Below are 22,768 nucleotides of genomic sequence, written 5' to 3'. Positions count from 1 at the left end.
ATTTTTTACCAAAGTTTTTGTGGTTTACAAAACATGAGAAAGTGGAGGGAAGCATCTGTAATAATTAATAAGATTTTTTTTCTCTCTTGCTTTCAGCGGAGATGGACACATTTTTTCTTCTCTCCCTAACCCTTCCTTGTTTACCCTGCTTTGCTGCTTTAGAGCCTCTGTTCACACATCTTCTGAACTGGAAATTAAAATTATGGATCTGGTCAGCTGGTCTCTCAATGCTATTGATTGATCAAATGTTCACCATGAGACTGGGGAAAGGAGAACCTTATTTTATCTTATTGACATACCTGACTAGCTACTTTATGGCTTCCTGTGGAGGGTGGAAGATGACGTGCCTGGCCGTCCTGTCGATTGAGGACGCAGCATATATATTTGACTTATTGATTCCAGGATTTCTCCTGATTGGACTTGGGGATACCTGGCTTATCATGAATTTGGGAAATCTGGGCAGCCATTCGGGCCTTGGCAAGGCTGCTTGTGATGGGAATACAGACCAGTACAAACTCAAACTCAGACTCAGTATATCTGGAGCTGAATCGGAATGGATTAGATCTTGGAGACGTATCTGTTTCTGCACAGCAAAGGAACAAACCAAGAAATTCACATGACTGGATTTTTTCACCATTGAGAGCGCCAGAAAGACTAAAGGCTGTCAATAAATTAATCAGTACAGCCTGTACCAAAAACAATTTTAGAATCTGCAATTTGACTCGCTGACACCCTTGGATTGCTGGTTATCTCAGTTTTCTCCTGGATGTTTTGTAAACAGATGCTCTACCCCCCCGCTGTCCTGTCTTCTGACCTGTGTGAACTGATTTCACTAGACCAAGCTGCTGATGAACATTCCACATCTTATCAAAGCTGTTAGCCGAGGGGGGAGTTTGAGTCAGCCACAGTAGCCCGATCCCACTCCCCTCTGCTGGCTTCCTTCCATCCCCCGCCCTTACCCACCCTAGCGCTCCCATGCTGTTTGCTACATGTGCTTACTATGCAGAGGTTTTTTTTAACTTCATACTGTGCCCCCATTATGGGGCAAAATATGAGATGCTTTATTTTTTATCCCCACCTATACAACTGTGGTCGCTTTGTTCCCTCTTATCTTTATAAAACGGCAGCACTTATCTCCCCTGTTTGTTAGATTTGTTTGTCTTTTTGGATGAGTGTTCTGGAACTTCTTTTCTTTACATGTCTGACATTTTATGACAATAAATTGATTCTGATTCTGAAAAATACAAACAGAAGTTAATTTGTACCAAAGTTTTTGTGGTTTAAAACACATGAGAAAGTGGAGGGAAGCATCTGTAATAATTATAACAATGAGTTTCTTTGGATAAAAGAATCATCACCTCATGCAGTGAGTTGAGTTCGAGCTGCTGGGTGCGTTGGCTGAAGACTGGTTTGACTGGGGTGAATTTCAGCTGGAGGCCCTCTCTGTCTCTCTCCTCCACATTCACTGACTTCTCCTTCCCCAGTAGCAGCCCATACATCACCTGGCGGAGTGGCCTGGAGGTCAGATTAACACTGGGTAGGTCTTTGTGACTCACGGGGGTGCTGAGGCTCATCCTGTGCAGCAACAGTACATCCAGGATGTCTCCGGTCATCCGGGCCTGCATCAGAGTCCGCTGGATCCAGTCTGGGATGAGACCCACCTGCTGCTGAAGACCAGGACACAAAGGTTTTATCAAGTTTCCAAATGCAGGATTTACCTTGAGAAACCTTTTACACTTAGAAACCCTCTGAGGTCAAAGTATCACTACTACTCTAAAAACTAGTTATTTTGGGGGAAAATAAGGACATTTTGATAATGTTTTAGTCCAGTGATTGCAAAGACTTGGGAGAACCCTTCAGTCCATCTATTTTGTGCACCATATCCAGATGCAGTTCACAGGCACTTGCAGACATTCCTAAGCCAGCTGAAAGATATAATCCCTCCAGCATGTCCCAGGTCTCCTGCCAGTTATATGCCTCACCAAGGCACCTCATCCAGGACACGTCCTGATCAGATGTGCAAACCACCTGAACTGCCTCCTTTAGATGTGAAAAACCTGCAGCTCTATTCTGAACTCCTCCTGACTGACCGACTTGTCATCCTGTTTATATCCTATTTATGTCCTATTTTATACAATTTATTAACAGTTATAATGGTCACATAGCCTAGATTAATGCACACTGTATGCTCTGAGGCCTTTTATATCCACTCTCGTTTATGCTTGAGGTCTTATCAAACATTTCCATACGGAACTACTCAGCGCGAGTCGACTCGACTCAACACAACTCGACTCACCACAATTCGCCACGGTCATGATGTGTTTCCATTGCAATTGAGGACCACCTCAGTTCAATTCAATTCAATTCAATTTTATTTATATTGCGCCAAATCACAACAAACAGTTGCCTCAAGGCACTTTGTATTGTGGGTAGACCCTACAATAATACAGAGAAAACCCAACAGTCAAAACGACCCCCAATGAGCAGCACTTGGTGAGAGTGGGAAGGAAAAACTCCCTTTTAACAGGAAGAAACCTCCAGCAGAACCAGGCTCAGGGAGGGGGGGGGTCATCTGCTGTGAGGGGTTGGGCTGAGGGGAGAGAAAAGACATGCTGGGGAAGAGAGCCAGAGATTAATAACAATTAATGATTAAATACAGAATAGAGTATAAACAAAGTAAATAAGGTGAATGAAAAGAAACAGTGCATTATGGGAACCCCCCAGCAGCCTCAGTGTGGGTGGAGTCGATATAGCAGCACGGGCAGTAGTCTCATGATGTAATGGATGAGATAGAGGCAAGCTAACAGCTAATGACAGTTTAATATCATCATAATACATAACTCCCCTATACAATGTTTTATTGGATGACGGTTATCATTGTTAACTATAACCCTATACCCCCAACATATCATAATCCACTCAATGTATTTCAAAAGTGCCGCCGTTAGCGGACTTCCGGCAACAATTACTGTAATAAAACCACAGTAATACCCTATGTTGGTTGTGAAGTGCAGTTTCTCAGCTTTCAGAAACTGTTTGAATTTTCCGTTAGGACAAACGGTCGCGTTATTACGGTAATTCAAAGTTCCTTTGATCAGCCGCCTCAGCGCTCAGCATTAACCAGCTGTTCACGGCTAGTAGGGGCAGGTAACGGTGCTTCAGCGGTGACCGCCCAGCAGTATAGTGTTATAATATGTATGCTGTGTGTGCGTTTCAGATGGCTCTCATGTTGCAAAACTACCGCTGCAAACTGTCGGTCTGGGCATTCAACCGGTGCTTTGTGTGCCTCCAGTTTCTTGCTGTCGGGTTTAAAAAATGGCACAGTTGATTCTGGTGAAGGAGTCGCTCTCATGATTCCACTAGAGATGACACTCCCTGGCCATCTCAAATCTATCCTAAAGTCATTACACACAATTCATAGCAATAGTGAATGTAGCTCTAACATAGAGCAACAGCTTTGGTTCTGTTTGGCATCAACATCAGTGCAGACAATCATCATATTCTGATGGAACGGGCTTTGGGGTTAGGGTACTTCATCATTAATCCTGAAAAGCGAGTTCTGATGGTCAACGCAAAAATCGGAAGGCTGGTTTGCCGGATCCTATAGAAGCCTATGATTAGCCATATCTGTAACCCTAACTTCTTGGTCCTGAAGATGGACAGATGAACACGTAGGCGTTTTCGACCGTGGAAATTTCTTAACCACAAACTGAACTGTCATCCACCTGTATCTGGAGGCCATTCAGAGATGAAGCATTGTACGCTTCCAGCAGGTTATACTTAGCGATCCCCCAAAGTCCTGTTTACCAGTTTTTGCTCGGATGGTGTGTCTATTCAACATATGGTGAAGACGGGGTTTGGGAAGATCAGCCAGTGATAACTTGAATCACTGGCAGAGTATGAGGTAGGGTAGGAAACTGCCTCCTGAGTTCACATGTATCCTAGATCCTCTAGATATTTACTTACCAATTGTTTCATTGAACAGCAGACTTTTTAAGGGTCAAAGATTCTGTGTCAATGTTCTTCATCAGTGTGCAGGGGATAACCACCAACATTATAAAAGATGGACACAGTTTCCAAACCTAACATGGAGCTCCCTTTGAACTGCACTCTTTCAATGGCCAACAGGTGGCGATAGCTGTTGCAAAAAGAAGCCAATGATAAACACCTTCCAGATGAGTTAATGGGCTCAGTAATGTATTTTGGGTGATGTTGAATATAAAAAATAAGTCCATTGTGTAAATTTTGGTGATTCTGTGTTTCAGGAAGAAAGATTATTCAGGAAATGTTCAGTGAATAATAAAATGATTGAAAAGTCGTAAGCTAACACCTGGGCCAGAAGTGCTCATGTTGTGGTTTCCAACAGGTGACATCACAGTAACTTTGCCCATTGTTCATACTGTCTATGGGAAAAACAGAACTGGCTTTTTGGACTCCAGGTTGTGAGACACTGGGTCTCTGCAGTGGACCTCAATGAACAAACATATGCCGCAAACATGATTCATTACCTGACTCTCTTCTGGGAACTGAGGAACAACCCCATGCATGAAGAACTTTGTCAGGGAGCTGGGAGGCAGTTGGTATTCCTCAATCCCCACTGATAAACTCTGCAGCATTTCCTTTTTCTGGTTCTTTGCTCCCATCAGTTCCATTGCTGCCTCCAAGGCTTCCTGAGGCTCCTCGAAGTCCTCCAGCCAGCAGAGCAACTCCTCCAGGCGGCTCAGCGGCTTATTTGCTTTTGGGGCAAACTGAATCTTCTGCAGCTTCACATAGTCATTCCCTGCCAAGGCAGCGAAGGTGGGCAGGAGCTGGCACTGGATTTTGAAATAGATGCAAAAGCTGGAGATGTAGTACCTCTTACAGGGGATGTAGCTCTTTGAGCCTTTCTGATTCACATCCGCCCACTGGAAGTAAGAGATGGGCATCATCCCTGCTGGGAGGTTGAAGATGTAGAAGTCGCTGTCATTGGAAAGCACTGGGCATTGCCATTCATAAGCCAGGGCGGCTATCTCCCGGTCAGCCTCACCAAAGCACTGAGCGATTGGGACCTTCAGCCGGATCAACGTCTGTCTGAACACCCACATAGTCAGCACTGGCAGGATGTTCACCTTCCCACCATCCACTGCTGCTCGATGGGCTCTCCTAATCCGGTCCTTGGCCCTCTGCGTCACAGTTTCAAGCTTCTTGTCAGTGGGGTCTGAACCTCCATCCAGCACCACGTATGGTTCAACCTCGCAGGTTCTGAGGGCTGTGACCAATCTCTCAATCAGGTTTTCAAAGGCAGCATACTCCCCGCCATGATTCTGGTCCAGACCTGAACCAGAAACACAACAAACAGACTCACCGTTAAGAATCAGTGCTGAGTAATGGCTTTGTATGTGGGGACCAATCTGGCTGGTGGGACCAGGATGGTCTCATACAAACTCCATCTTTGAGCATCAGAAAGCTCACAAAGATGCCAGGAAGGTCAAACAATGCTGAGAGGTTGCTGGTATTACATGTCTGGGACAGTCTGAGTAATACATAGAGGTGGCAAAAGTACTGACATTCTGTACTTAAGTAGAAGTACAAGTACTTGTACTTTCTTACTTTCTTTACTTAAGTAAAAGGGAAAAAGTACAGGTTCTGAAATGTACTCAAAGTAAGAAAGTAAAAGTAGCTCTTTGGAGGACTTTTCTACCTGCTATTTTTCTGTACAGCTAACCGAACCTCATTATATATTGTTGCAATCATATAAAATAATACATGAGAATACAAATGTTATTCCAATCTAAATTTTAATCCTAATGAATGCACTCAGCTTGAATCTGTTATGTAGGACACAAACTGTGAAAGGGAATTTAAACAGCTCTATTCTCTGTGTCCTCCATAGTAGAGGGTGACTGTGCCTCCACCTAAACACAAACATGAGGATACTCAGGGGTTACAGTGGCATTCAGAAGGTGGAGGAACCCTAAGATCAGCTGTAGTGGCTCTGCATAGGGAGAAGAATCACAACTTTCTATTGTGAGCTCCAGTAAATGATGTTGATGTGCAGGCTGTGATCAGCTGACCTGCTGCTGCTGCTCTGAGGTTTACTGCTCTCTGTGGATGAACTGAATTCACAAAGATGTAACCTGGTATTTCACAGCTATCTGAGCTGATCTCCATCCCCTACACCAGGGGTCTTCAACTCCAGGCCTCCAGAGCCAGTGTCCTGCATGTTTTAGATGTGTCTCTGCTTCAACACATCTGAATCAAATACAGAAGTCATTAGCAGGACTCTGGAGAACTTGACTGCATACTGAGGAGGTAATTCAGCCATTTGATTCAAGTGTGTTGGATCAGGGACACATCTAAAACCTGCAGGACACTGGCCCTCGAGGCCTGGAGTTGAATACCCCTACCCTACACTGACAGCATACAGGCTGTATAAATGTTGGATTCAGTGAATGAATCTCAGCATCAGCAGCTTTGATTCAAACTCATCTCTGCTGCACTGATGTAACCTGTAACTCTGACCATGAACACAGCCTCTGTGCACCAACACAGAGCTTTACTGTAAATACAGTACAACAAGCTGACCTGTTTATTACTTACTAAACCACAGTATTTTCATAGAATCTTTGAATTACACAAAGTCAGCATACTTCAGTTTGTTTTGCAGTCCTTACCTTTAAATCTAACCTCTCTTCTTCCTCTCCTGTCCTCTTTCTCCATCTCTGAGTGAACGTCTCTCTCTTTACTCTCCCTGGAAATACAGCAGCTCTTCTTTTAGCTAGTAGACACATTGTGTGACAAACTGCACACACTTTGTGTGTTTGCTGATATTTGTTGAGCATTTAGAAACGTTGCATTTACCTGCCACACGTTACTCCCTTTATGCTCGTTCCTCTTCAGTAGCGCTAGCTAAGCTGTTTATATCCTGCAAGCACAACTTACAGACTCGGTCCGGCCCGCTGTACCTCCTGATTATAGCGCTATGAATGATAATGAAATTCTATGGGTTTGCATATTTAATCCCTTTGTACCCGATAAGCCCTGGTGATGGAGGATACACCAGTACGATTGTCTCTTATGTGTTATTATTCCTCCATTTAGGCTCAGATCGTTTGATGTTTGACGGCGCACTGACCGGAAACACAAACTTCTCTAACGTGTTAAAAAGTAACGAGTCTGTTTTGAAAATGTAAGAAGTAGAAAGTACAGATACTTGTTTAAAAATGTAGGAAGTAAAAGTAAAAAGTACTCAGAAAAATAAATACTCAAGTAAAGTACAGATACCTAAAAAATAGTTTAGGTAACGAAGTACAAAAGTATTTGTACTTCGTTACTTCCCACCTCTGGTAATACATGATGTTTCCCACATGGTGAAAAGCTCCATTTTTAGGATGTCTGATGATGGATTCAACCAAATAGTTCATAATTTGACTCAATTATAACTTTGGTGATCCTCTGACTTTACCTCAGCATGTTAGGGGCTTCAGTACTTTAGTTTATGACCATTAACTATGAGGGGCCGTTAGGGACATTATTACTGAAACGCTCTCACACACACTACTGAAACGCGCTCACACACACTACTGAAATGCTCTCACACACACTACTGAAACACTCACACACACTACTGAAACGAGCTCACACGCTACTGAAATGCTCTCACGCACACTACTGAAACACTCACACACACTACTGAAACGAGCTCACACGCTACTGAAATGCTCTCACACACACTACTGAAATGCTCTCACACACAATACTGAAACGCGGTCACACACACTACTGAAATGCACTCACACACACTACTGAAATGCTCTCACACACACTACTGAAACACTCACACACACTACTGAAACGCGCTCACACAGACTACTGAAACGCGCTCACACACACTACTGAAATGCTCTCACACACAATACTGAAACTCACTCACACACACTACTGAAAACCAAGAGAATTTCGTGTGAACAGGAAGTCGTCTGAAGGAACAAAAACAGCACTTCAAAACATGGCTAACACCACGCTGATGTCTACTAACAGCCTACAAGCAGCCTAAGTGAACGATATATTGGTCTTGTGACCATCTAAACACTGTTGTGTGGCATCAACCTATTGTTGCGACTACAAATGTGGACATGCTTGACAGCTCCATCAGAAGAGAAGAGTGTGTCTGACAATACCGCTACTACAATGAATTTTCATCTGATCCTCATCATTTTTCACATATATTTTTTGTTGTTTGAGGTGAGAGCTAATGAAGAGGATGTTGAAATTTTTTTTACTAGTGCTCTACAAGTTATTGAGTCTCTGCAAAGTGAAAATTCAGACCATTTCATGCAAGAGAGGCTTTTTAGAGTTTTGGATGAACACGAACTCTATCTGTGTTTCTTGCTGCTGTGTCTAGATATGATCCTAATAATAGGGTTGTCATGAACCTGCTGGGATCTTTGTATGCATGCTTTCGCAGCTTGCTTCATGAATATGAGTCTAGACAGAGATCTGCTGATTTGACCCAAAATTTGCTACCTCCAACAACCTTGAGTGGCCATCCTGGTCGGCCACAATACATTATATCTGCAGAACAGATTTCTGACTTTCTGGCTATTGGCCTGACATGGCAGAAAATTGCATCATGCTTTAGAATAAGTCGGAGAACCCTGTACAGACACAGACAAACTTTGGGAGTTGAACCATTAATATATGCAGATATGTCAGAATTGAATAAGAACTGAATAGTCTTGTGACAGATATCCTGCAGAACACTCCAAATGCAGAGGAAGCATATGTTCTTGGAAGTCTGAGATCTCGTGGCTTAAGAGTTCAGCGCTGGAGGGTCAGACAAAGCCTACATGAAGTGGATCCTATTGGGCGCTCGTTTAGACGTCGTCATGCGATACGGCGAAGGATCTATAGTGTTCAGGCTCCTAACCACTTATAGTAAGTTGACTGGTTTGAAAGTAATTCACAGGTCCTTTGTTAAAAAAGTAAAAACACACTATAAAACTACTCCAATAGGAACTTAAAACAATGTGTTTGATAAGCAAAAGTTAATTTGATTAATTGATTAATTATATTATTCAGTCTCTGGAGCTTGAAAAAGGCGACTGGACTTCTTTTTGTTTCTTGAAGATGTTTCACCTCTCATCCGAAAGGCTTCTTCAGTTCTCAACCAAATGGTGGAGAGACCCAGGTATTTAAACCCCTGTGGGCGTAGTCCCCTGGAGGTGGTTATGACCCTCTATTGATCATGTGCGTGAACACATGATCAATAGAATGGAAACCAAGGAAAGTGGGTGAAGAACCTATCAGACAGGGTCCTCACCAAACCAGAAGAAAATGTGCTAGCCAAAGGACTCAACTTTGCCATAGCCCCACAACAGCTTCCTATAGTAGACCTCATCACAGCAACAGAAACCGCTATAAGAAATAACAAACTTTCTCATCCTGAAGCAGAACAGATCAGGATGAAAGTTTCAGCCACTCTCTCCAGTGCAATACTTCCTCCATCCAACCTCACCATTCAGGAGAAGAAGGCCATCACAGCCCTAAGCAAGGATCAAAACATCACCATACTGCCAGCCGACAAGGGGAGGTGCACGGTTGTGCTGAATTCATCGGATTACCACAACAAAATTACTACACTCCTCAGTGACAACAATACTTATGAGGTCTTGAGACGTGATCCCACAAGCAACTACAAGAAAAAAGTTGTTTGCTGCCTGCAACAACTTGAAAAGGAAAAAGCCATTGACCGCCCCACTTACTACCGCCTGTACCCTGGAGAAGCCACTCCATGCATTTATGGACTCCCAAAGATCCACAAAGAAGGAGTCCCACTTCGACCCATTATCAGCAGTATAAACTCGGTCACCTACAACATTTCCAAACACCTCGCCACCATCTTATCACCGCTTGTTGGCATCACACCCCACCACATTGAAAACTCTACAGATTTTGCTAACAAGGTCCAGAATCTTGTACTGGATCCAGATGAAACCATGGTGTCCTTTGATGTGGTTTCACTTTTCACTTGCATACCCACAACTGAGGCAGTGGAGACCGTCAGAAGACGACTACAGGAAGACGATTCCTTACTGAACAGAACCAGCTTCACCCCAGATCAGATTTGTGCACTTTTAGATCTCTGCCTTACCACAACATATTTTAAATACAATGATGGATTCTACAGACAGAAGCATGGATGTGCCATGGGCTCCCCAGTGTCTCCCATTGTAGCCAACCTTTACATGGAGGAAGTGGAAAGTAAAGCTCTTGGTTCTTTCAAAGGGATGGCACCTAGCCACTGGTACAGATATGTAGATGATACCTGGGTCAAAATCAAAACCCAAGAAGTAGAAGCCTTCACTCGTCACATCAACTCAGTGGATAAATACATACGTTTTACCAGGGAGGACACCAGAGATAACAAGTTACCATTCCTGGACTGTGCGGTGCTTATCGAGGAAGATGGAAGCCTCAACATTGAAGTTTACCGGAAGCCCACACACACAGACCAGTATCTCCTCTTTGACTCCCACCACCCTCTGGAACACAAACTTGGGGTGATCAGGACCCTACAACACCGTGCGGAAAGTGTTCCCTCTAAGGCAGAAGGGAAGCATAAGGAACACACACACATTAAGAAAGCCCTCAAAACATGCGGTTACCCCAAATGGGCCTTCATCAAATCAGCTAAGATGCACAGGAATGAAGGCCAAACACAAACTACAGAGAATAGGAAGGACAAGAGGAACAACACTGTCATCCCATATGTGTCAGGCTTGTCAGAGAAACTCAGAAGAATTTTCTCCAAGCATGACATCTCAGTATACTTCAAACCAAGTCACACCCTAAGACAAAAACTGGTTCATCCCAAGGACAAACCCGCCAAACACAAGATCAGCGATGTAGTGTATGCTGTTCAGTGCAGTGAAGAGTGCTCGGACCTCTACATTGGTGAAACCAAACAGCCTCTTCACAAACGAATGGCACAACATAGAAGAGCCACCTCGACAGGACAAGATTCAGCAGTACATCTGCATCTGAAGGAAAAAGGGCACTCTTTTGAGGATGCCAATGTTCACATTTTGGACAGGGAAAACAGATGGTTTGAAAGAGGAGTGAAAGAAGCCATCTATGTCCACTGTGAACAACCATCATTGAACAGAGGAGGTGGGTTACGTCACCAACTTTCCCCCGCTTACAGTGCTGTCCTGAGCTCCCTTCCCAGACGTCTCAACCCCCATTCACACCTTTGTTCCAGTGACCTCAATAGGCCACAGGAAACTATGGAGCGGAGTCCTAAATTGGTTTCAACTGAAACCACTGATTAAATATGACCCACGCCCCCTTCACACCTGGGCACATGTGTTCACGCACATGATCAATAGAGGGTCATAACCACATCCAGGGGACTACGCCCACAGGGGTTTAAATACCTGGGTCTCTCCACCATTTGGTTGAGAACTGAAGAAGCCTTTCGGATGAGAGGTGAAACATCTTCAAGAAACAAAAAGAAGTCCAGTCGCCTTTTTCAAGCTCCAGAGACTACTATGACCTGGATGACTGAGAATCTACACAGATATATTATTCAGTGATTTTTGGATTCATACTACATTCATTTACATGTCTTATAATGTATACACTGATGGGTGGGTTAATCTGTAATATAATCTAAAACCTCATCAAATTTGTATGATTACTGGCCTGTCAGAAGCACTGACAACTACTGAATCACTTTAGAAATACTTCAGAAAAAAGGGGTTTTAAAAAGTGTTTAAAAAATCTTAAGATTTGACAAGTTTCTGGTATTTCAAAAAACTTATGAGAATTTCCTTAGCCTATAAAATGTGATAGTCCTGTATTTTATCAAGAAAAAAATAATAATCACCAAATTTGACAACATTTTTGCTGGACAGGATTGACAAAAAACAACAAAAAAAAACCCTCATTATAATCTAGGAAATAAGCAGTAACCTTAAGTGCCAGGTAAATGTATTTTAGAAAAAAAAAATCCAATTTCAGTATCTCGAGTGTGGTGTTCCTTAAGTATAAAATGGCATCTCAAAGTTGTGCATAAATACAAGTTCAGAATTTCACTATTAATAATATTATACATAAACATGTTGGACTGTAATAATGTTTCTGATCTCTCAACAGGCATTTTGATGGCAACCACAAGCTGGCTAGATGGCGCTTGGTCCTGCATGGCTGTGTTGATGGTTTCAGGCGAACTATCATATACTTGCGTTGCTTACCGAACAACAGGGCCTCAAGTGTCTTGTCATTATTTTTGGAAGGAATACAGAACTTTGGTTTACCCTTAAGGGTCAGGTGTGATCATGGTATGGAAAATATACAGGTTGCTCGTTTTATGTTACAGAGAAGGGGATTGAGCAGTGTTATTACAGGTGTTTCAGTACATAATCAAAGAATTGAAAGGCTACGGGCAGAACTCAACAGAGTTGTATCAAGACACTATTAATATTTTTAACTTTATGGAAGAACATGGTATTTTGGATTCACTGAATGAGCTACATCTTTTTTGTCTGCATTATGTTTATTTGCCAAGGATTGAACGGGTTTTAACAGAATTTGTCAGCCAGTGGAACAACCATGGGCTCTCTACACAAGGAGGACAAACACCTCTTCAACTGTGGCATACAGGTGTCACAAACAGTGTCGGAATCCAGCCATTTATAAATGACACTTTTCACGTTGATAATGATTATGGCATTGATGAAGAAGGGCCATTACCAGAACTTCAAACAAATAATAATGTTAGAATTCCAAATATTGACATCAACATTAATGAGACCCAAATGAACATTATTGAGCAAGTTAATCCACTTGAAAATGATGGAAACCATGGAATAGATGTGTTTTCTTCACTTCTACATTTTCTACAGTGAATAACAAAGTGTGCTTTGTTTTTTACATTACTTTGTAAAAGCATTTTTCTAAAATTTAAGAAAAATTTTCTTATCAATACTGAAGAACAATCATTGTAAACCTCTTTAGAACTTACCTTCACTGATACAGGTGAATTGGGAAATATTAAGAGCATAAGAACTTAATACTCAAATTATTTCTAGCAACAATATACAATAACATATTATTTAAAATACAACTAACAAATTTTGGACTTTTTGGGTTGTTTTTTTAAGAGAGGCTGAGACAAGTACAAAAGCTGAGAAACAGAACCTCGTACAGCATTATGTGTTCATACCCTGCCAAAGCCATAAGTGTTACCTAATGCAAAATCAAACTTCTCCTTAAACAACTGATATGAAACATGCAGTGGCAACCTAATGCAGTTAACACATGTGTTGGCAAGAGGGAAAATTGGTGCAGAGGACAAGTCGTCATCTCCTTTATGAATAAACTCAATGGATGGTGCTGTCGAAAAGCCAATAGGTGGCACCGCAGTTGCTCCTGTTGCAAAGGCCAGTATCTCCTGTAATTTGGAAGGTCCTTCTTCCTCTGTGTACACAATAACAGAAAAGGGAAAAACTTATAAGGGTTAGTGATCCACTTACTGTCTATATAGTTGCTCATTTGTTCTACACTGTCATTAAGTATTAACCTAAAGTAAGAACCTGAATGAATGTTGTAGCAATGACTTTAGAGCATGCTTTTCATCTTTCTACAGTCTCAAGGAACAATGTAAAAATGTTGCTTCAACCAAGTGGTTAATTAAGTTTAAGCTTTATTGTTGTAATTATGTTATGTAAATGACTTCTATATTTGACTATGGTGTGTTGAAGCAGAGACACATCTAAAACCTGCAGGACAGCGGCTCTCGAGGCCTGGATGTGAGGATTTCTGCTCTATACTCTACCGTTTTCTGCTGAGTTGTAGTTTAATACAAAAAGACATGTATGTCAATACTGATTCAAAGCCAAATCTATATAATGATCAGAGAACTCTGCTATAATCATGACTCAAGCTCAAATTCTGTGTGTTTGCTACTCACATGTGGCTCTCCAAGCTGGCAATTATAGCTTGATTTAAGTCCTCATCACCGGATGACTCGCCAGAAAGCGATGCCACAAGAGTTAAATATGAAGAGTAATCTTCATCATTAGCACTCATGACAGGGACGTCACCACTTCTTGCCATGAAGCCTTCGCTATGACCTCTTGTACCAGGGTTGCCTTCACTTCTTGCCATGTAGTCTTTATCACAAATGCTACTGCCATCACTTACTGTCTTTGCTCTTAGCCTTTTACCAGAACTCCTGGCAATACGGTTGGTGCCAGTGCCATCTTCATCATCACTGCTAGTGCCAGGGTTGTCACCTTTAGCATGACTGCTAAACCTTGTAGTAACCCTGCTAGTGGCTTGGGTGCTCATGCCTGCTTGGATTTGTGGACCACCAACGTCAAAACAGTCATCATCACTGCCTCTGGTAGTTGTACACCTGCTTAATGCTGATCTGGAGCCGATGTGAGAAAGTTCATTGTCTTCCTCTGAGTCACTCTTCAGCAGAGAAAGACCAAAAATATATATTAAACGCAAGTAATCATAGTCATAATTTATATTTAAGCAGATTAAATAAAATAAAACTCCAGTCTAATTGCTCCCAAATATTCTTTTTGAATCAATGTTGCGATGAGGAAAATTGTAGACATTTGTCTATATAACCAGTATTCACTTACACAAATAGAAACTTACTAAAAGTGTCCTTGATTGCCTTACATAGAGGGCTTTGTTTTTAAAAACCTTTGGGATCAGCATCCCATTCAGCTCCTGACCGTCTTGGAGCTTTGGAGACACCAGCTTACTGCCACAAGCCATTAGAAAGTCAAGGCTACAAAAAAACAGGGATATTATAACACAAATGGCTATGTAGTTAAACATTTTGTAGCAGATTGTTGTGTATGTGTGTACGGTTTATTTTGTTTATAGTGCATCATAGACTTTAAAAATGCTAGACATATTCTGTATGTTTTAAATAAGAGTCATTGCAATTTTTAAACTTGTTTACTTTGGTATATTCTGTGTAGGTAACAATTATTATATGAATACATACAGTAAAGGTTAAAAAAAAAATTTACCTAACATCCTCTGGAATGCGTTCACCAAAGCCATCCTTAATGTGCTGCACTATAGTTTGGTAGTCCCAGGCCTTCTGGAATTCAAAAGCACTTAGGATGTGCCCATGTTTGTGTAACCATAATTTTAAGCCTTGTTTGCACATGATGGATTTGGAAGTAGTATAACATCCTTGTTGGAATGGTCATGCTGCTGTGCCCTACCTCTGAAATGCAAATATAACTGTTAGACAACATTAACAACTGCCAGTGATGGCTAACAATACAGAGACACAGACAGCAAAGACCTGTCCAAACCTCTGTAAGCAATATTATTTTGATTACATGCATTTTTTTTAATGTATGCCTGTCAACATATAGTTCATGCTGCCTAATAAGGACAGGGATAGGTTCACAAGTCACTCCCTTGGTGGGCTGATAATGAGTGACACACTGTAAATACACTATATTGGGAACTGGGAAATGTAATGAAATTTGTCGTTATGAAAATATTTCCCACTAAGCTAATAAAGTACACTAAAGGTTAGCTTTACTAATGCGTTGCTCCAGTGCAATCTGGGATTTGGCGTTTAAATAAAAAGAAAAAAAGTACTGCTGGTGTTTTTGAACGAGCGCAGTAATGATTACGTGTAAGAAATGAGAAATGTAAAAACTAACCCCCTTAGATATGTATTTCTGGGACTTCCTTTATAAGGATGCCTATTATAGGGAGAATATTTTAAACAAGCCCACAAACCGATTTACTAATTTTTTTTAAAGCATGTCATTATTACGCTATTTGAGGATAGCACGTTGGCGCTATAGCCTGTTTAGTAAAGCTGACCCATTAATCCTAAAAATATCAAATTTCAGGCACGTATTATTAGGATATGCAAGTTTTTACACACACACACAAAAAAAAAAAATTGTGTAACTACCTTTTTCTTCTGGTGCCTGATGTCCAGTTACCGAAGTACTGCTGAACTTGATAACGTGGTGCACTTTCTCTCCTGACTGTAGACGTTGACATGGGCAAGCTGCTACGCTGACGAGAGGGAAACAGGGATGCTAGATGGCTATCCAGCGTATCCACACTCGTAGTTGCAACAACCAGTTGCTGCCCCACGGCAGTTGCATTCGACAGTGTTCTAATGGTCTCTGCTGAGGCCAATATATTGTTAAGTAATGCACTTCGCTTAGGTTGCTCGTATGCTGTTGAGTAGATATCAGTGTCGTGTTAGCCCTGTTTTGGAAATGCGCTCTTTTTTTTTTTTATCTTTCAGATGATTTCCTGTTCACACCAAACCCCTTCCTGTTCACGCGGAATCCTATTGGTTTCCAGCAGTGTGTGTGAGAGCCTTTCAGTAGTGTGTGTGAGTGCGTTTCGGTAGTGTGTGTGAGAGCGTTTCGGTAGTGTGTGTGAGAGCATTTCAGTAGTGTGTGTGAGCGCGTTTCAGTAGTGTTTGTGAGAGTGTTTCAGTAGTGTTTGTGAGAGTGTTTCGGTAGTGTTTGTGAGAGTGTTTCGGTAGTGTGTGTGAGAGTGTTTCGGTAGTGTTTGTGAGAGTGTTTCGGTAGTGTGTGTGAGTGCGTTTCGGTAGTGTGTGTGAGAGCGTTTCGGTAGTGTGTATTGAGCGCGTTTCAGTAGTGTGTGTGAGAGCCTTTCAGTAGTGTGTGTGAGAGCATTTCAGTAGTGTGTGTGAGCGCGTTTCAGTAGTGTGTGTGAGAGTGTTTCAGTAGTGTTTGTGAGCGCGTTTCAGTAGTGTTTGTGAGTGCGTTTCAGTAGTGTTTGTGAGCGCGTTTCAGTAGTGTGTGTGAGTGCGTTTCAGTAGTGTTTGTGAGTGTGTTTCAGTAGTGTTTGTGAGCGCGTTTCAGTAGTGTTTGTGAGTGCGTTTCAGTAGTGTTTGTGAGCGCGTTTCGGTAGTGTGTGTGAGCGCGTTTCGGTAGTGTGTGTGAGCGCGTTTCAGTAGTGTTTGTGAGCGCGTTTCAGTAGTGTTTGTGAGCGCGTTTCGGTAGTGTTTGTGAGCGCGTTTCGGTAGTGTGTGTGAGTGCGTTTCAGTAGTGTTTGTGAGCGCGTTTCAGTAGTGTTTGTGAGAGTGTTTCAGTAGTGTGTGTGAGAGCGTTTCGGTAGTGTTTGTGAGAGTGTTTCAGTAGTGTTTGTGAGAGTGTTTCAGTAGTGTTTGTGAGAGTGTTTCAGTTGGGTTTTTTGAGTGTTTCAGTACTGTGTGTGAGAGCGTTTCGGTAGTGTGTGTGAGAGCGTTTCAGTAGCGTTTGTGAGAGTGTTTCAGTAGTGTTTGTGAGAGTGTTTCAGTAGTGTTTGTGAGAGTGTTTCAGTTGGGTTTTTTGAGTGTTTCAGTACTGTGTGTGAGCGCGTTTCGGTAGTGTGTGTGAGAGCGTTTCAGTAGCGTTTGTGAGAGTGTTTCAGTAGTGTTTGTGAGAGTGTTTCAGTAGTGTTTGTGAGAGTGTTTCAGTTGGGTTTTTTGAGTGTTTCAGTACTGTGTGTGAGAGCGTTTCGGTAGTGTTTGTGAGAGCGTTTCAGTAGATTTTCACACCTATTTGTTATTTTCTCTGCACTCTTGTGTGCTTTACTGAAACGTTGGAGTCATTCAAGCCTTTGCTGTAATTTTAAAGCCCCTGATGCACTGATGCAGAGTGTCAGCACACACGCAGTGCTGCAGCGTGTCCCGCTCACCCCGACTGAAATAAACGTGAACGCACTTTTACTGGTTTTACTGCAGACCATCATCAGTTTCATTTTCCTGTCAACTTCCTCTTTGATGCTTGTTTGTTTTTCACACCAATCAGGACCTGCCATTTTAATTCTGTGACTTCAGATCACGCAGGTCTTAAAAACATGCGCATTCATCAGATGAGATGATAACGCTGCACATTTACACCTTTAAACTCCCATCAACCCAATTCAGCCCTGATTACTGCTTATAATCTGATAACAGTGAACTCTGTGATTACTCACACACACACACACACACACACACACACACACACACACACACACACACACACACACACACACACACACCAGAATAAACAGTCAAACACCTGAAAGCTCACTGGAGGTTTTAAAACGGGACATACTTCAGGAATACTTTAAGTAATTTTTGCTGCTCATATTTCTGTTTGCTTACTGGTCGCCAGTTTGTAGTAGTAGTAATAAAGTAATTGTAGTTGTAGTAATAAATTAGTTGTAGTAATAAATGAAATCAGAAAAAAGTGTGTATAAACCTGCAGCGCAGAATCCTGATTAGTTTAATTTATTTCAAAATCAAACTTTTGGAGTAAAAACTTTCTTTCGGGTCACGTCGGTGCTGACCTTGTAGAGCACTTCTTACCTGACTCAAAGTACAGCAGGTATATCAGGTTGGCTCCATCGATCACCAGCCGTCTCCTCCTGAACTCGACGTCCCGGTAAATCCTCCGGTGGTTGTCTAAGAGCGTGGCCAGACCTTGAACCCCCATCCTGGGTGTGATTGTGCTGCGGACTGCGCATCTCCGGAGCTCTTATAGCGCCTCCGACGGTCAATTTCTATTTACTTAAGTTTCGCTTTCCTCACATCAGCTGATTACAGCAGGTCAGCTGTTTCATTCCGTCACGGCAGCGCGTGCACGCATTATTACTTATTATCGCAAGCCGGTCCTGTTTGCTCGTGAGCGCCGCGCGCAGAACAAGCTGTCCCCCTCTGTCTCCGTCCCACCGTTGGGACCAGGTGTGACTGCACCGCTCCTCTTATTGGATGCAGTCATGCAGCATGTTCAGCCTGTTGATGGAGAGTGAGAAGTTTTTAAGGCTTTTGAACATTCAGGCCCGTTTGGTACAGATGGCGCCACCGTGTGGAGTTGTGCAGGATCGGCTCTGCTGTCGTTGGATCACCTGGATCATTCTGCAGTTACAGGCACCGGGAGGCAAAGGCGTAAACATTTACACCATTTAGCTTTTTTGTTTGTTTGCTTGTTTGTTTGTTTGTTTTTGAACAGCCAGTCTTCACAGAATATGCAAATTATTCTATTTACTGTTGATTGGCTAACAAACCTTTGTGGGCGTGGCCACATCATTAATCAGAATCTGAATCAATTTATTGTCAATACATGAAACATGTAAGGAAAAGAAGTTCGAGAACACCCATAAGTGTTCCGCGGGCTTGCTGCCGTGTAAAAGAGATAAGACGGAAACAAAGCGAAACAAACTGGTGTAACTGTTTAAAGCTCCACCAGCTGCACCCCACCTTACAGGTAACACCGCTGTCTTACAGGCAGTGATACCACTAGGAGGCGCTACAGCAGACGGTCAGCTCTGCTACCAAAAACACACCAGCACCGTGACTCAGAGCGGGAATGAGCTCAGAGCCAGAACGAAAATGGAAAGTGAAACCTAAAGAAAGCCTGAAGGGAAACCTGAAAGAGTCCACTCCAGCTGACAGTTCATTAGCTATAAATATTCCCTGCAGAGTCACTGTCTGCAGATCCAGCCAGCTGGATGTCTGAGGAACATGTGAGCAGTGCTGAGACATTCAGCCTGTGACAAAGTTAATGTGACCACAGAAGAAGACTGTAGGAAACTCATTTTACACCAAGAAGTATTCACAGGTTCATTTTGTCATTGCTCCTGTGGAAGCGTGATAATTGCTCAGATTGTGTCCTAAATATAAAACATATCATAAATATAGCTGATGGGCTGTAACAGAATCCTCTGTGATGCAGATGTTCCTGCTGAATATCTGCTGTCTTCACTCCTCTCTCCTGGTGTCTCCTCCTCACCTCCTCCTATTGGTGCGTTCCAGGTGAAGTCATGAATTTGCAGTGTGGTGGAGTACCTGGAGTGGGAGGCTGGCATCCTGTCCTTCTAGTTTGTGACACACCTGCACACTGAGCCTCTTTATCCAGCACATCTGCAGCAACCTGAAACCTGCTCGCACCACTCATGATGCTCATCACTGAGGCTCATTAATGTTCATCTTTATTCTGATTGTTCTTCTGGATTGAAACCAAACACACACAGCTTTGGTAAGAAATGATTTGCTCTCAGCTCTGAGCTCCTCCCAAACTGTTGAAATCCTAACTGTGCTCCTTTAGTCTCTGTACTTCACCTGTCTGCTATATTCTTATTCTAACCTTTGAACTCAGCAGGAGTTTCTGCTGAAAACATCAGAGGAACAGACGCTGATGCTCGAATCCTCACGGGCCTTTTTAGAGAGAAACAATCTTCCCAAAGCCCAGGATGAAGATCCCAAATGAAGCTCCTGCAGCAGATCCACATGCCAATCACCATCAGCATCTGCATTTACCTTATATATTTAATTGGAAAGATTAAAATGTGTAATGGTGCATTTTATCTTTGGCTGAATGACAATAAATACCTGCTTATTGTTGCTGAAAGAGCTTCTACAAGCTGCTGCATTAGGACTGGACTCAGTTTCTGACACTGCAGAGAATCCTGTGAAACCTGCTCATGTGCCTGTGTACCCAGGCGTGCTGTCATTTTTATGCTGTATGTCGCATTTATTGAAGAAAACACAAAAATCTGGAAACCCAGTATTCCTGCCTCAAGACCATCAACACTTTCCCTTCCAGAGTTGATCTGAACTCAGTCAGTGTGGCTGTGTACGCTCATGCCTACATGTGGAAACCTGTGACTGAGCCCATGTTCATATTTCTCTGCAGGAAATATTCCATGACTGAGCATGTTTGGAATATGAATCTTTGTTTTTTATTGTAAAATACTGCTATAGTTACTGTGTGTAATGTTATAGAAAGAGAGCAGATTTCTCCCATATTGGCTTCTCTTCATTGGCTCCTTGTTAAATCAAAAATAGAATTTCAAATTCTTCTCCTAACATACAATCAGAGGTGAAAGTAAGCTGGTACAGTACGGTACTGCGTACCACCGAAAGATTCTGCGCCGGTATGCAGTACCTGGAAGAGGGGGAGCAGCTGCCTGCTGTAAAGTCGTCATTCAGAACCAGTCATGGCTGCACTTTGGGCCAGAACAGATTTGCCAGCAATAAGCAGTCTAAAACATGACTTAATCAGTTAATAAATAGCTGCTTTTTTCTCATTTCAAATTGTTTCTGAACTGTTTGTGCTCTGCTGGAGCCTCAATTCTCTAGCTTCTCTCCCCTCGAGCTAGGCTTTCATCAACAGCCAGCCTTTAAAACGTTCACCCATACGTTCAGCTTGTTTACTGGCCACATATGTAGCATTGCAGGCTAGACCCTCCCATTTTGATTGACACCTCATTCAGACAATCTTGTAATTGGCCGTACCAAAATCACCTGAAAAAGCTACGTGATGCCCTCTGGTTATTATTGGATCAGGAAAACCCATTTCTTAACATGCGTGCACATCCATCCATCCATCCATCCATCCATCCACTGCTGGGGATGCAGTTAAAAAACACTGCATCCCCTTCCACTGTTATGCAGATGACTCGCAGATCTATCTGCCACTGAAAAAAAACTCAGTGAGTCCTTTGAAGGCCTTACTGGACTGTCTGGAGGAAGTTAAAACATGGATGGCTCAAAACTTTCTTAAATTAAATGAGCAGAAAACCGAGGTCATTGTGTTTGGTACCCCTGACCTCTATGACCTTGGCCCCTTAAAGATATATAATAAACCCTGTGCAAGGAACTTGGGGGTGATCCTTGACACAAATCTTAGTTTTGACAAGCACATTAATACCGTCATCAAATCCAGCTTCTTCCATCTTCGTCTGCTTGCAAAGGTGAAGCCATTTCTCTGTTCCACGGATTTTGAGAAAGCTATCCATGCTTTCATTTCATCTCGACTCGATTACTGTAACAGTCTCTATTCAGGTGTCAGTCTGTCGCTACTTCGTCGTCTGCAACTGATTCAAAATGCAGCAGCACGATTACTAACCGGCACTCTTAAACGAGACCATATATCCCCCATACTTGCATCCTTACACTGGTTACCAGTCAGTTTTAGAATTGATTTTAAGGTTTTATTATTTGTTTTTAAGGCGTTGCATGGGTTAGCACCTACCTACCTCTCTGATCTTATAAGCCTGCACACTCCCATCAGATCACTGAGGTCTGCTGAGCAAATGCTCTTAACTGTACCGAGGTCAAGATTAAAACATAGAGGTGATCGGGCTTTTGCAGTCGTTGCTCCGAAATTATGGAACAAGCTGCCCCTTCACATCAGGACCTCCCCTACAGTTGACATCTTTAAATCTCGTTTGAAAACCCATTTTTATTCTTTGGCTTTTAAATCAAAATGAGTACTGGATACATTACTGATGTTGTTTTCTTTTATTTTTGTTTTTGTTTTTATAATTTTATGCTTCCTGTTTTAACTATCTCTTTTACATTGTGTTTTAAGTTATTTTATTTATCTTAAATGTACAGCACTTTGGTCAACTGCTGTTGTTTTTAAACGTGCTTTATAAATAAACTTGACTTGACTTGACTTGACATCCATCCATCCATCCATCCATCTTCAGTGGTTAGCAGTGAATAGGGAAACATTGATCTTGTAACACACTAATTAAAAATTCTTAAGGCTCAATAAACATATTATTAGTCCTCCAATAAAGACAAGGATGAGTGGGGTGGCTGTAGCTCAGGAAGTAGAGCGGGTCACCTGCTGATCATGTGTCTGAATGTGAATTCACCAATCAGAAACAAGCTGCATCTTTTGCTTCAACAGTGTGGTACAACAGGTTACCACACAAAAACTGTAGGTCCCAGTGAAAAGCCTTTTACACTATGAGCACAAGGAGA

General features: G+C 42.3%; 2 protein-coding genes across 3 annotated transcripts in view; both read right to left on the bottom strand.

Annotated features, from left to right (window-relative positions):
- LOC115793851 (protein asteroid homolog 1-like) overlaps positions 1-18,518 on the bottom strand; it is a 28,107-nt gene extending 9,589 nt beyond the window's left edge. The window contains exons 1-3 of one of the 2 annotated variants that reach the window (XM_030748994.1): positions 18,362-18,518; positions 4,509-5,314; positions 1,359-1,667 (exon numbers count right to left, since the gene is read on the bottom strand). In XM_030748994.1, the coding sequence (XP_030604854.1) occupies positions 1,359-1,667; positions 4,509-5,314; positions 18,362-18,488 (1,242 nt within the window). In that variant the 5' untranslated portion in view covers positions 18,489-18,518. The remainder of the gene's footprint in view (positions 1-1,358; positions 1,668-4,508; positions 5,315-18,361) is intronic. The other variant, XM_030748996.1, reaches the window with a different exon arrangement.
- On the bottom strand, positions 12,516-15,318 carry LOC115793852 (uncharacterized). Its single transcript, XM_030748997.1, has 4 exons — positions 15,039-15,318; positions 14,656-14,791; positions 13,955-14,460; positions 12,516-13,461 (listed from the first exon to the last, which is right to left on the bottom strand). Exons 1-4 carry the CDS (start codon positions 15,179-15,181, stop codon positions 13,365-13,367), a joined length of 882 nt encoding a protein of 293 aa, XP_030604857.1. The 5' UTR covers positions 15,182-15,318; the 3' UTR covers positions 12,516-13,364.
- Positions 18,519-22,768: the final 4,250 nt, after the last annotated feature.

Source organism: Archocentrus centrarchus, chromosome 16, assembly GCF_007364275.1.
Source record: "Archocentrus centrarchus isolate MPI-CPG fArcCen1 chromosome 16, fArcCen1, whole genome shotgun sequence".
Lineage (NCBI taxonomy): Eukaryota > Metazoa > Chordata > Actinopteri > Cichliformes > Cichlidae > Archocentrus > Archocentrus centrarchus.
This window is presented reverse-complemented; position numbering and strand designations above follow the sequence as displayed.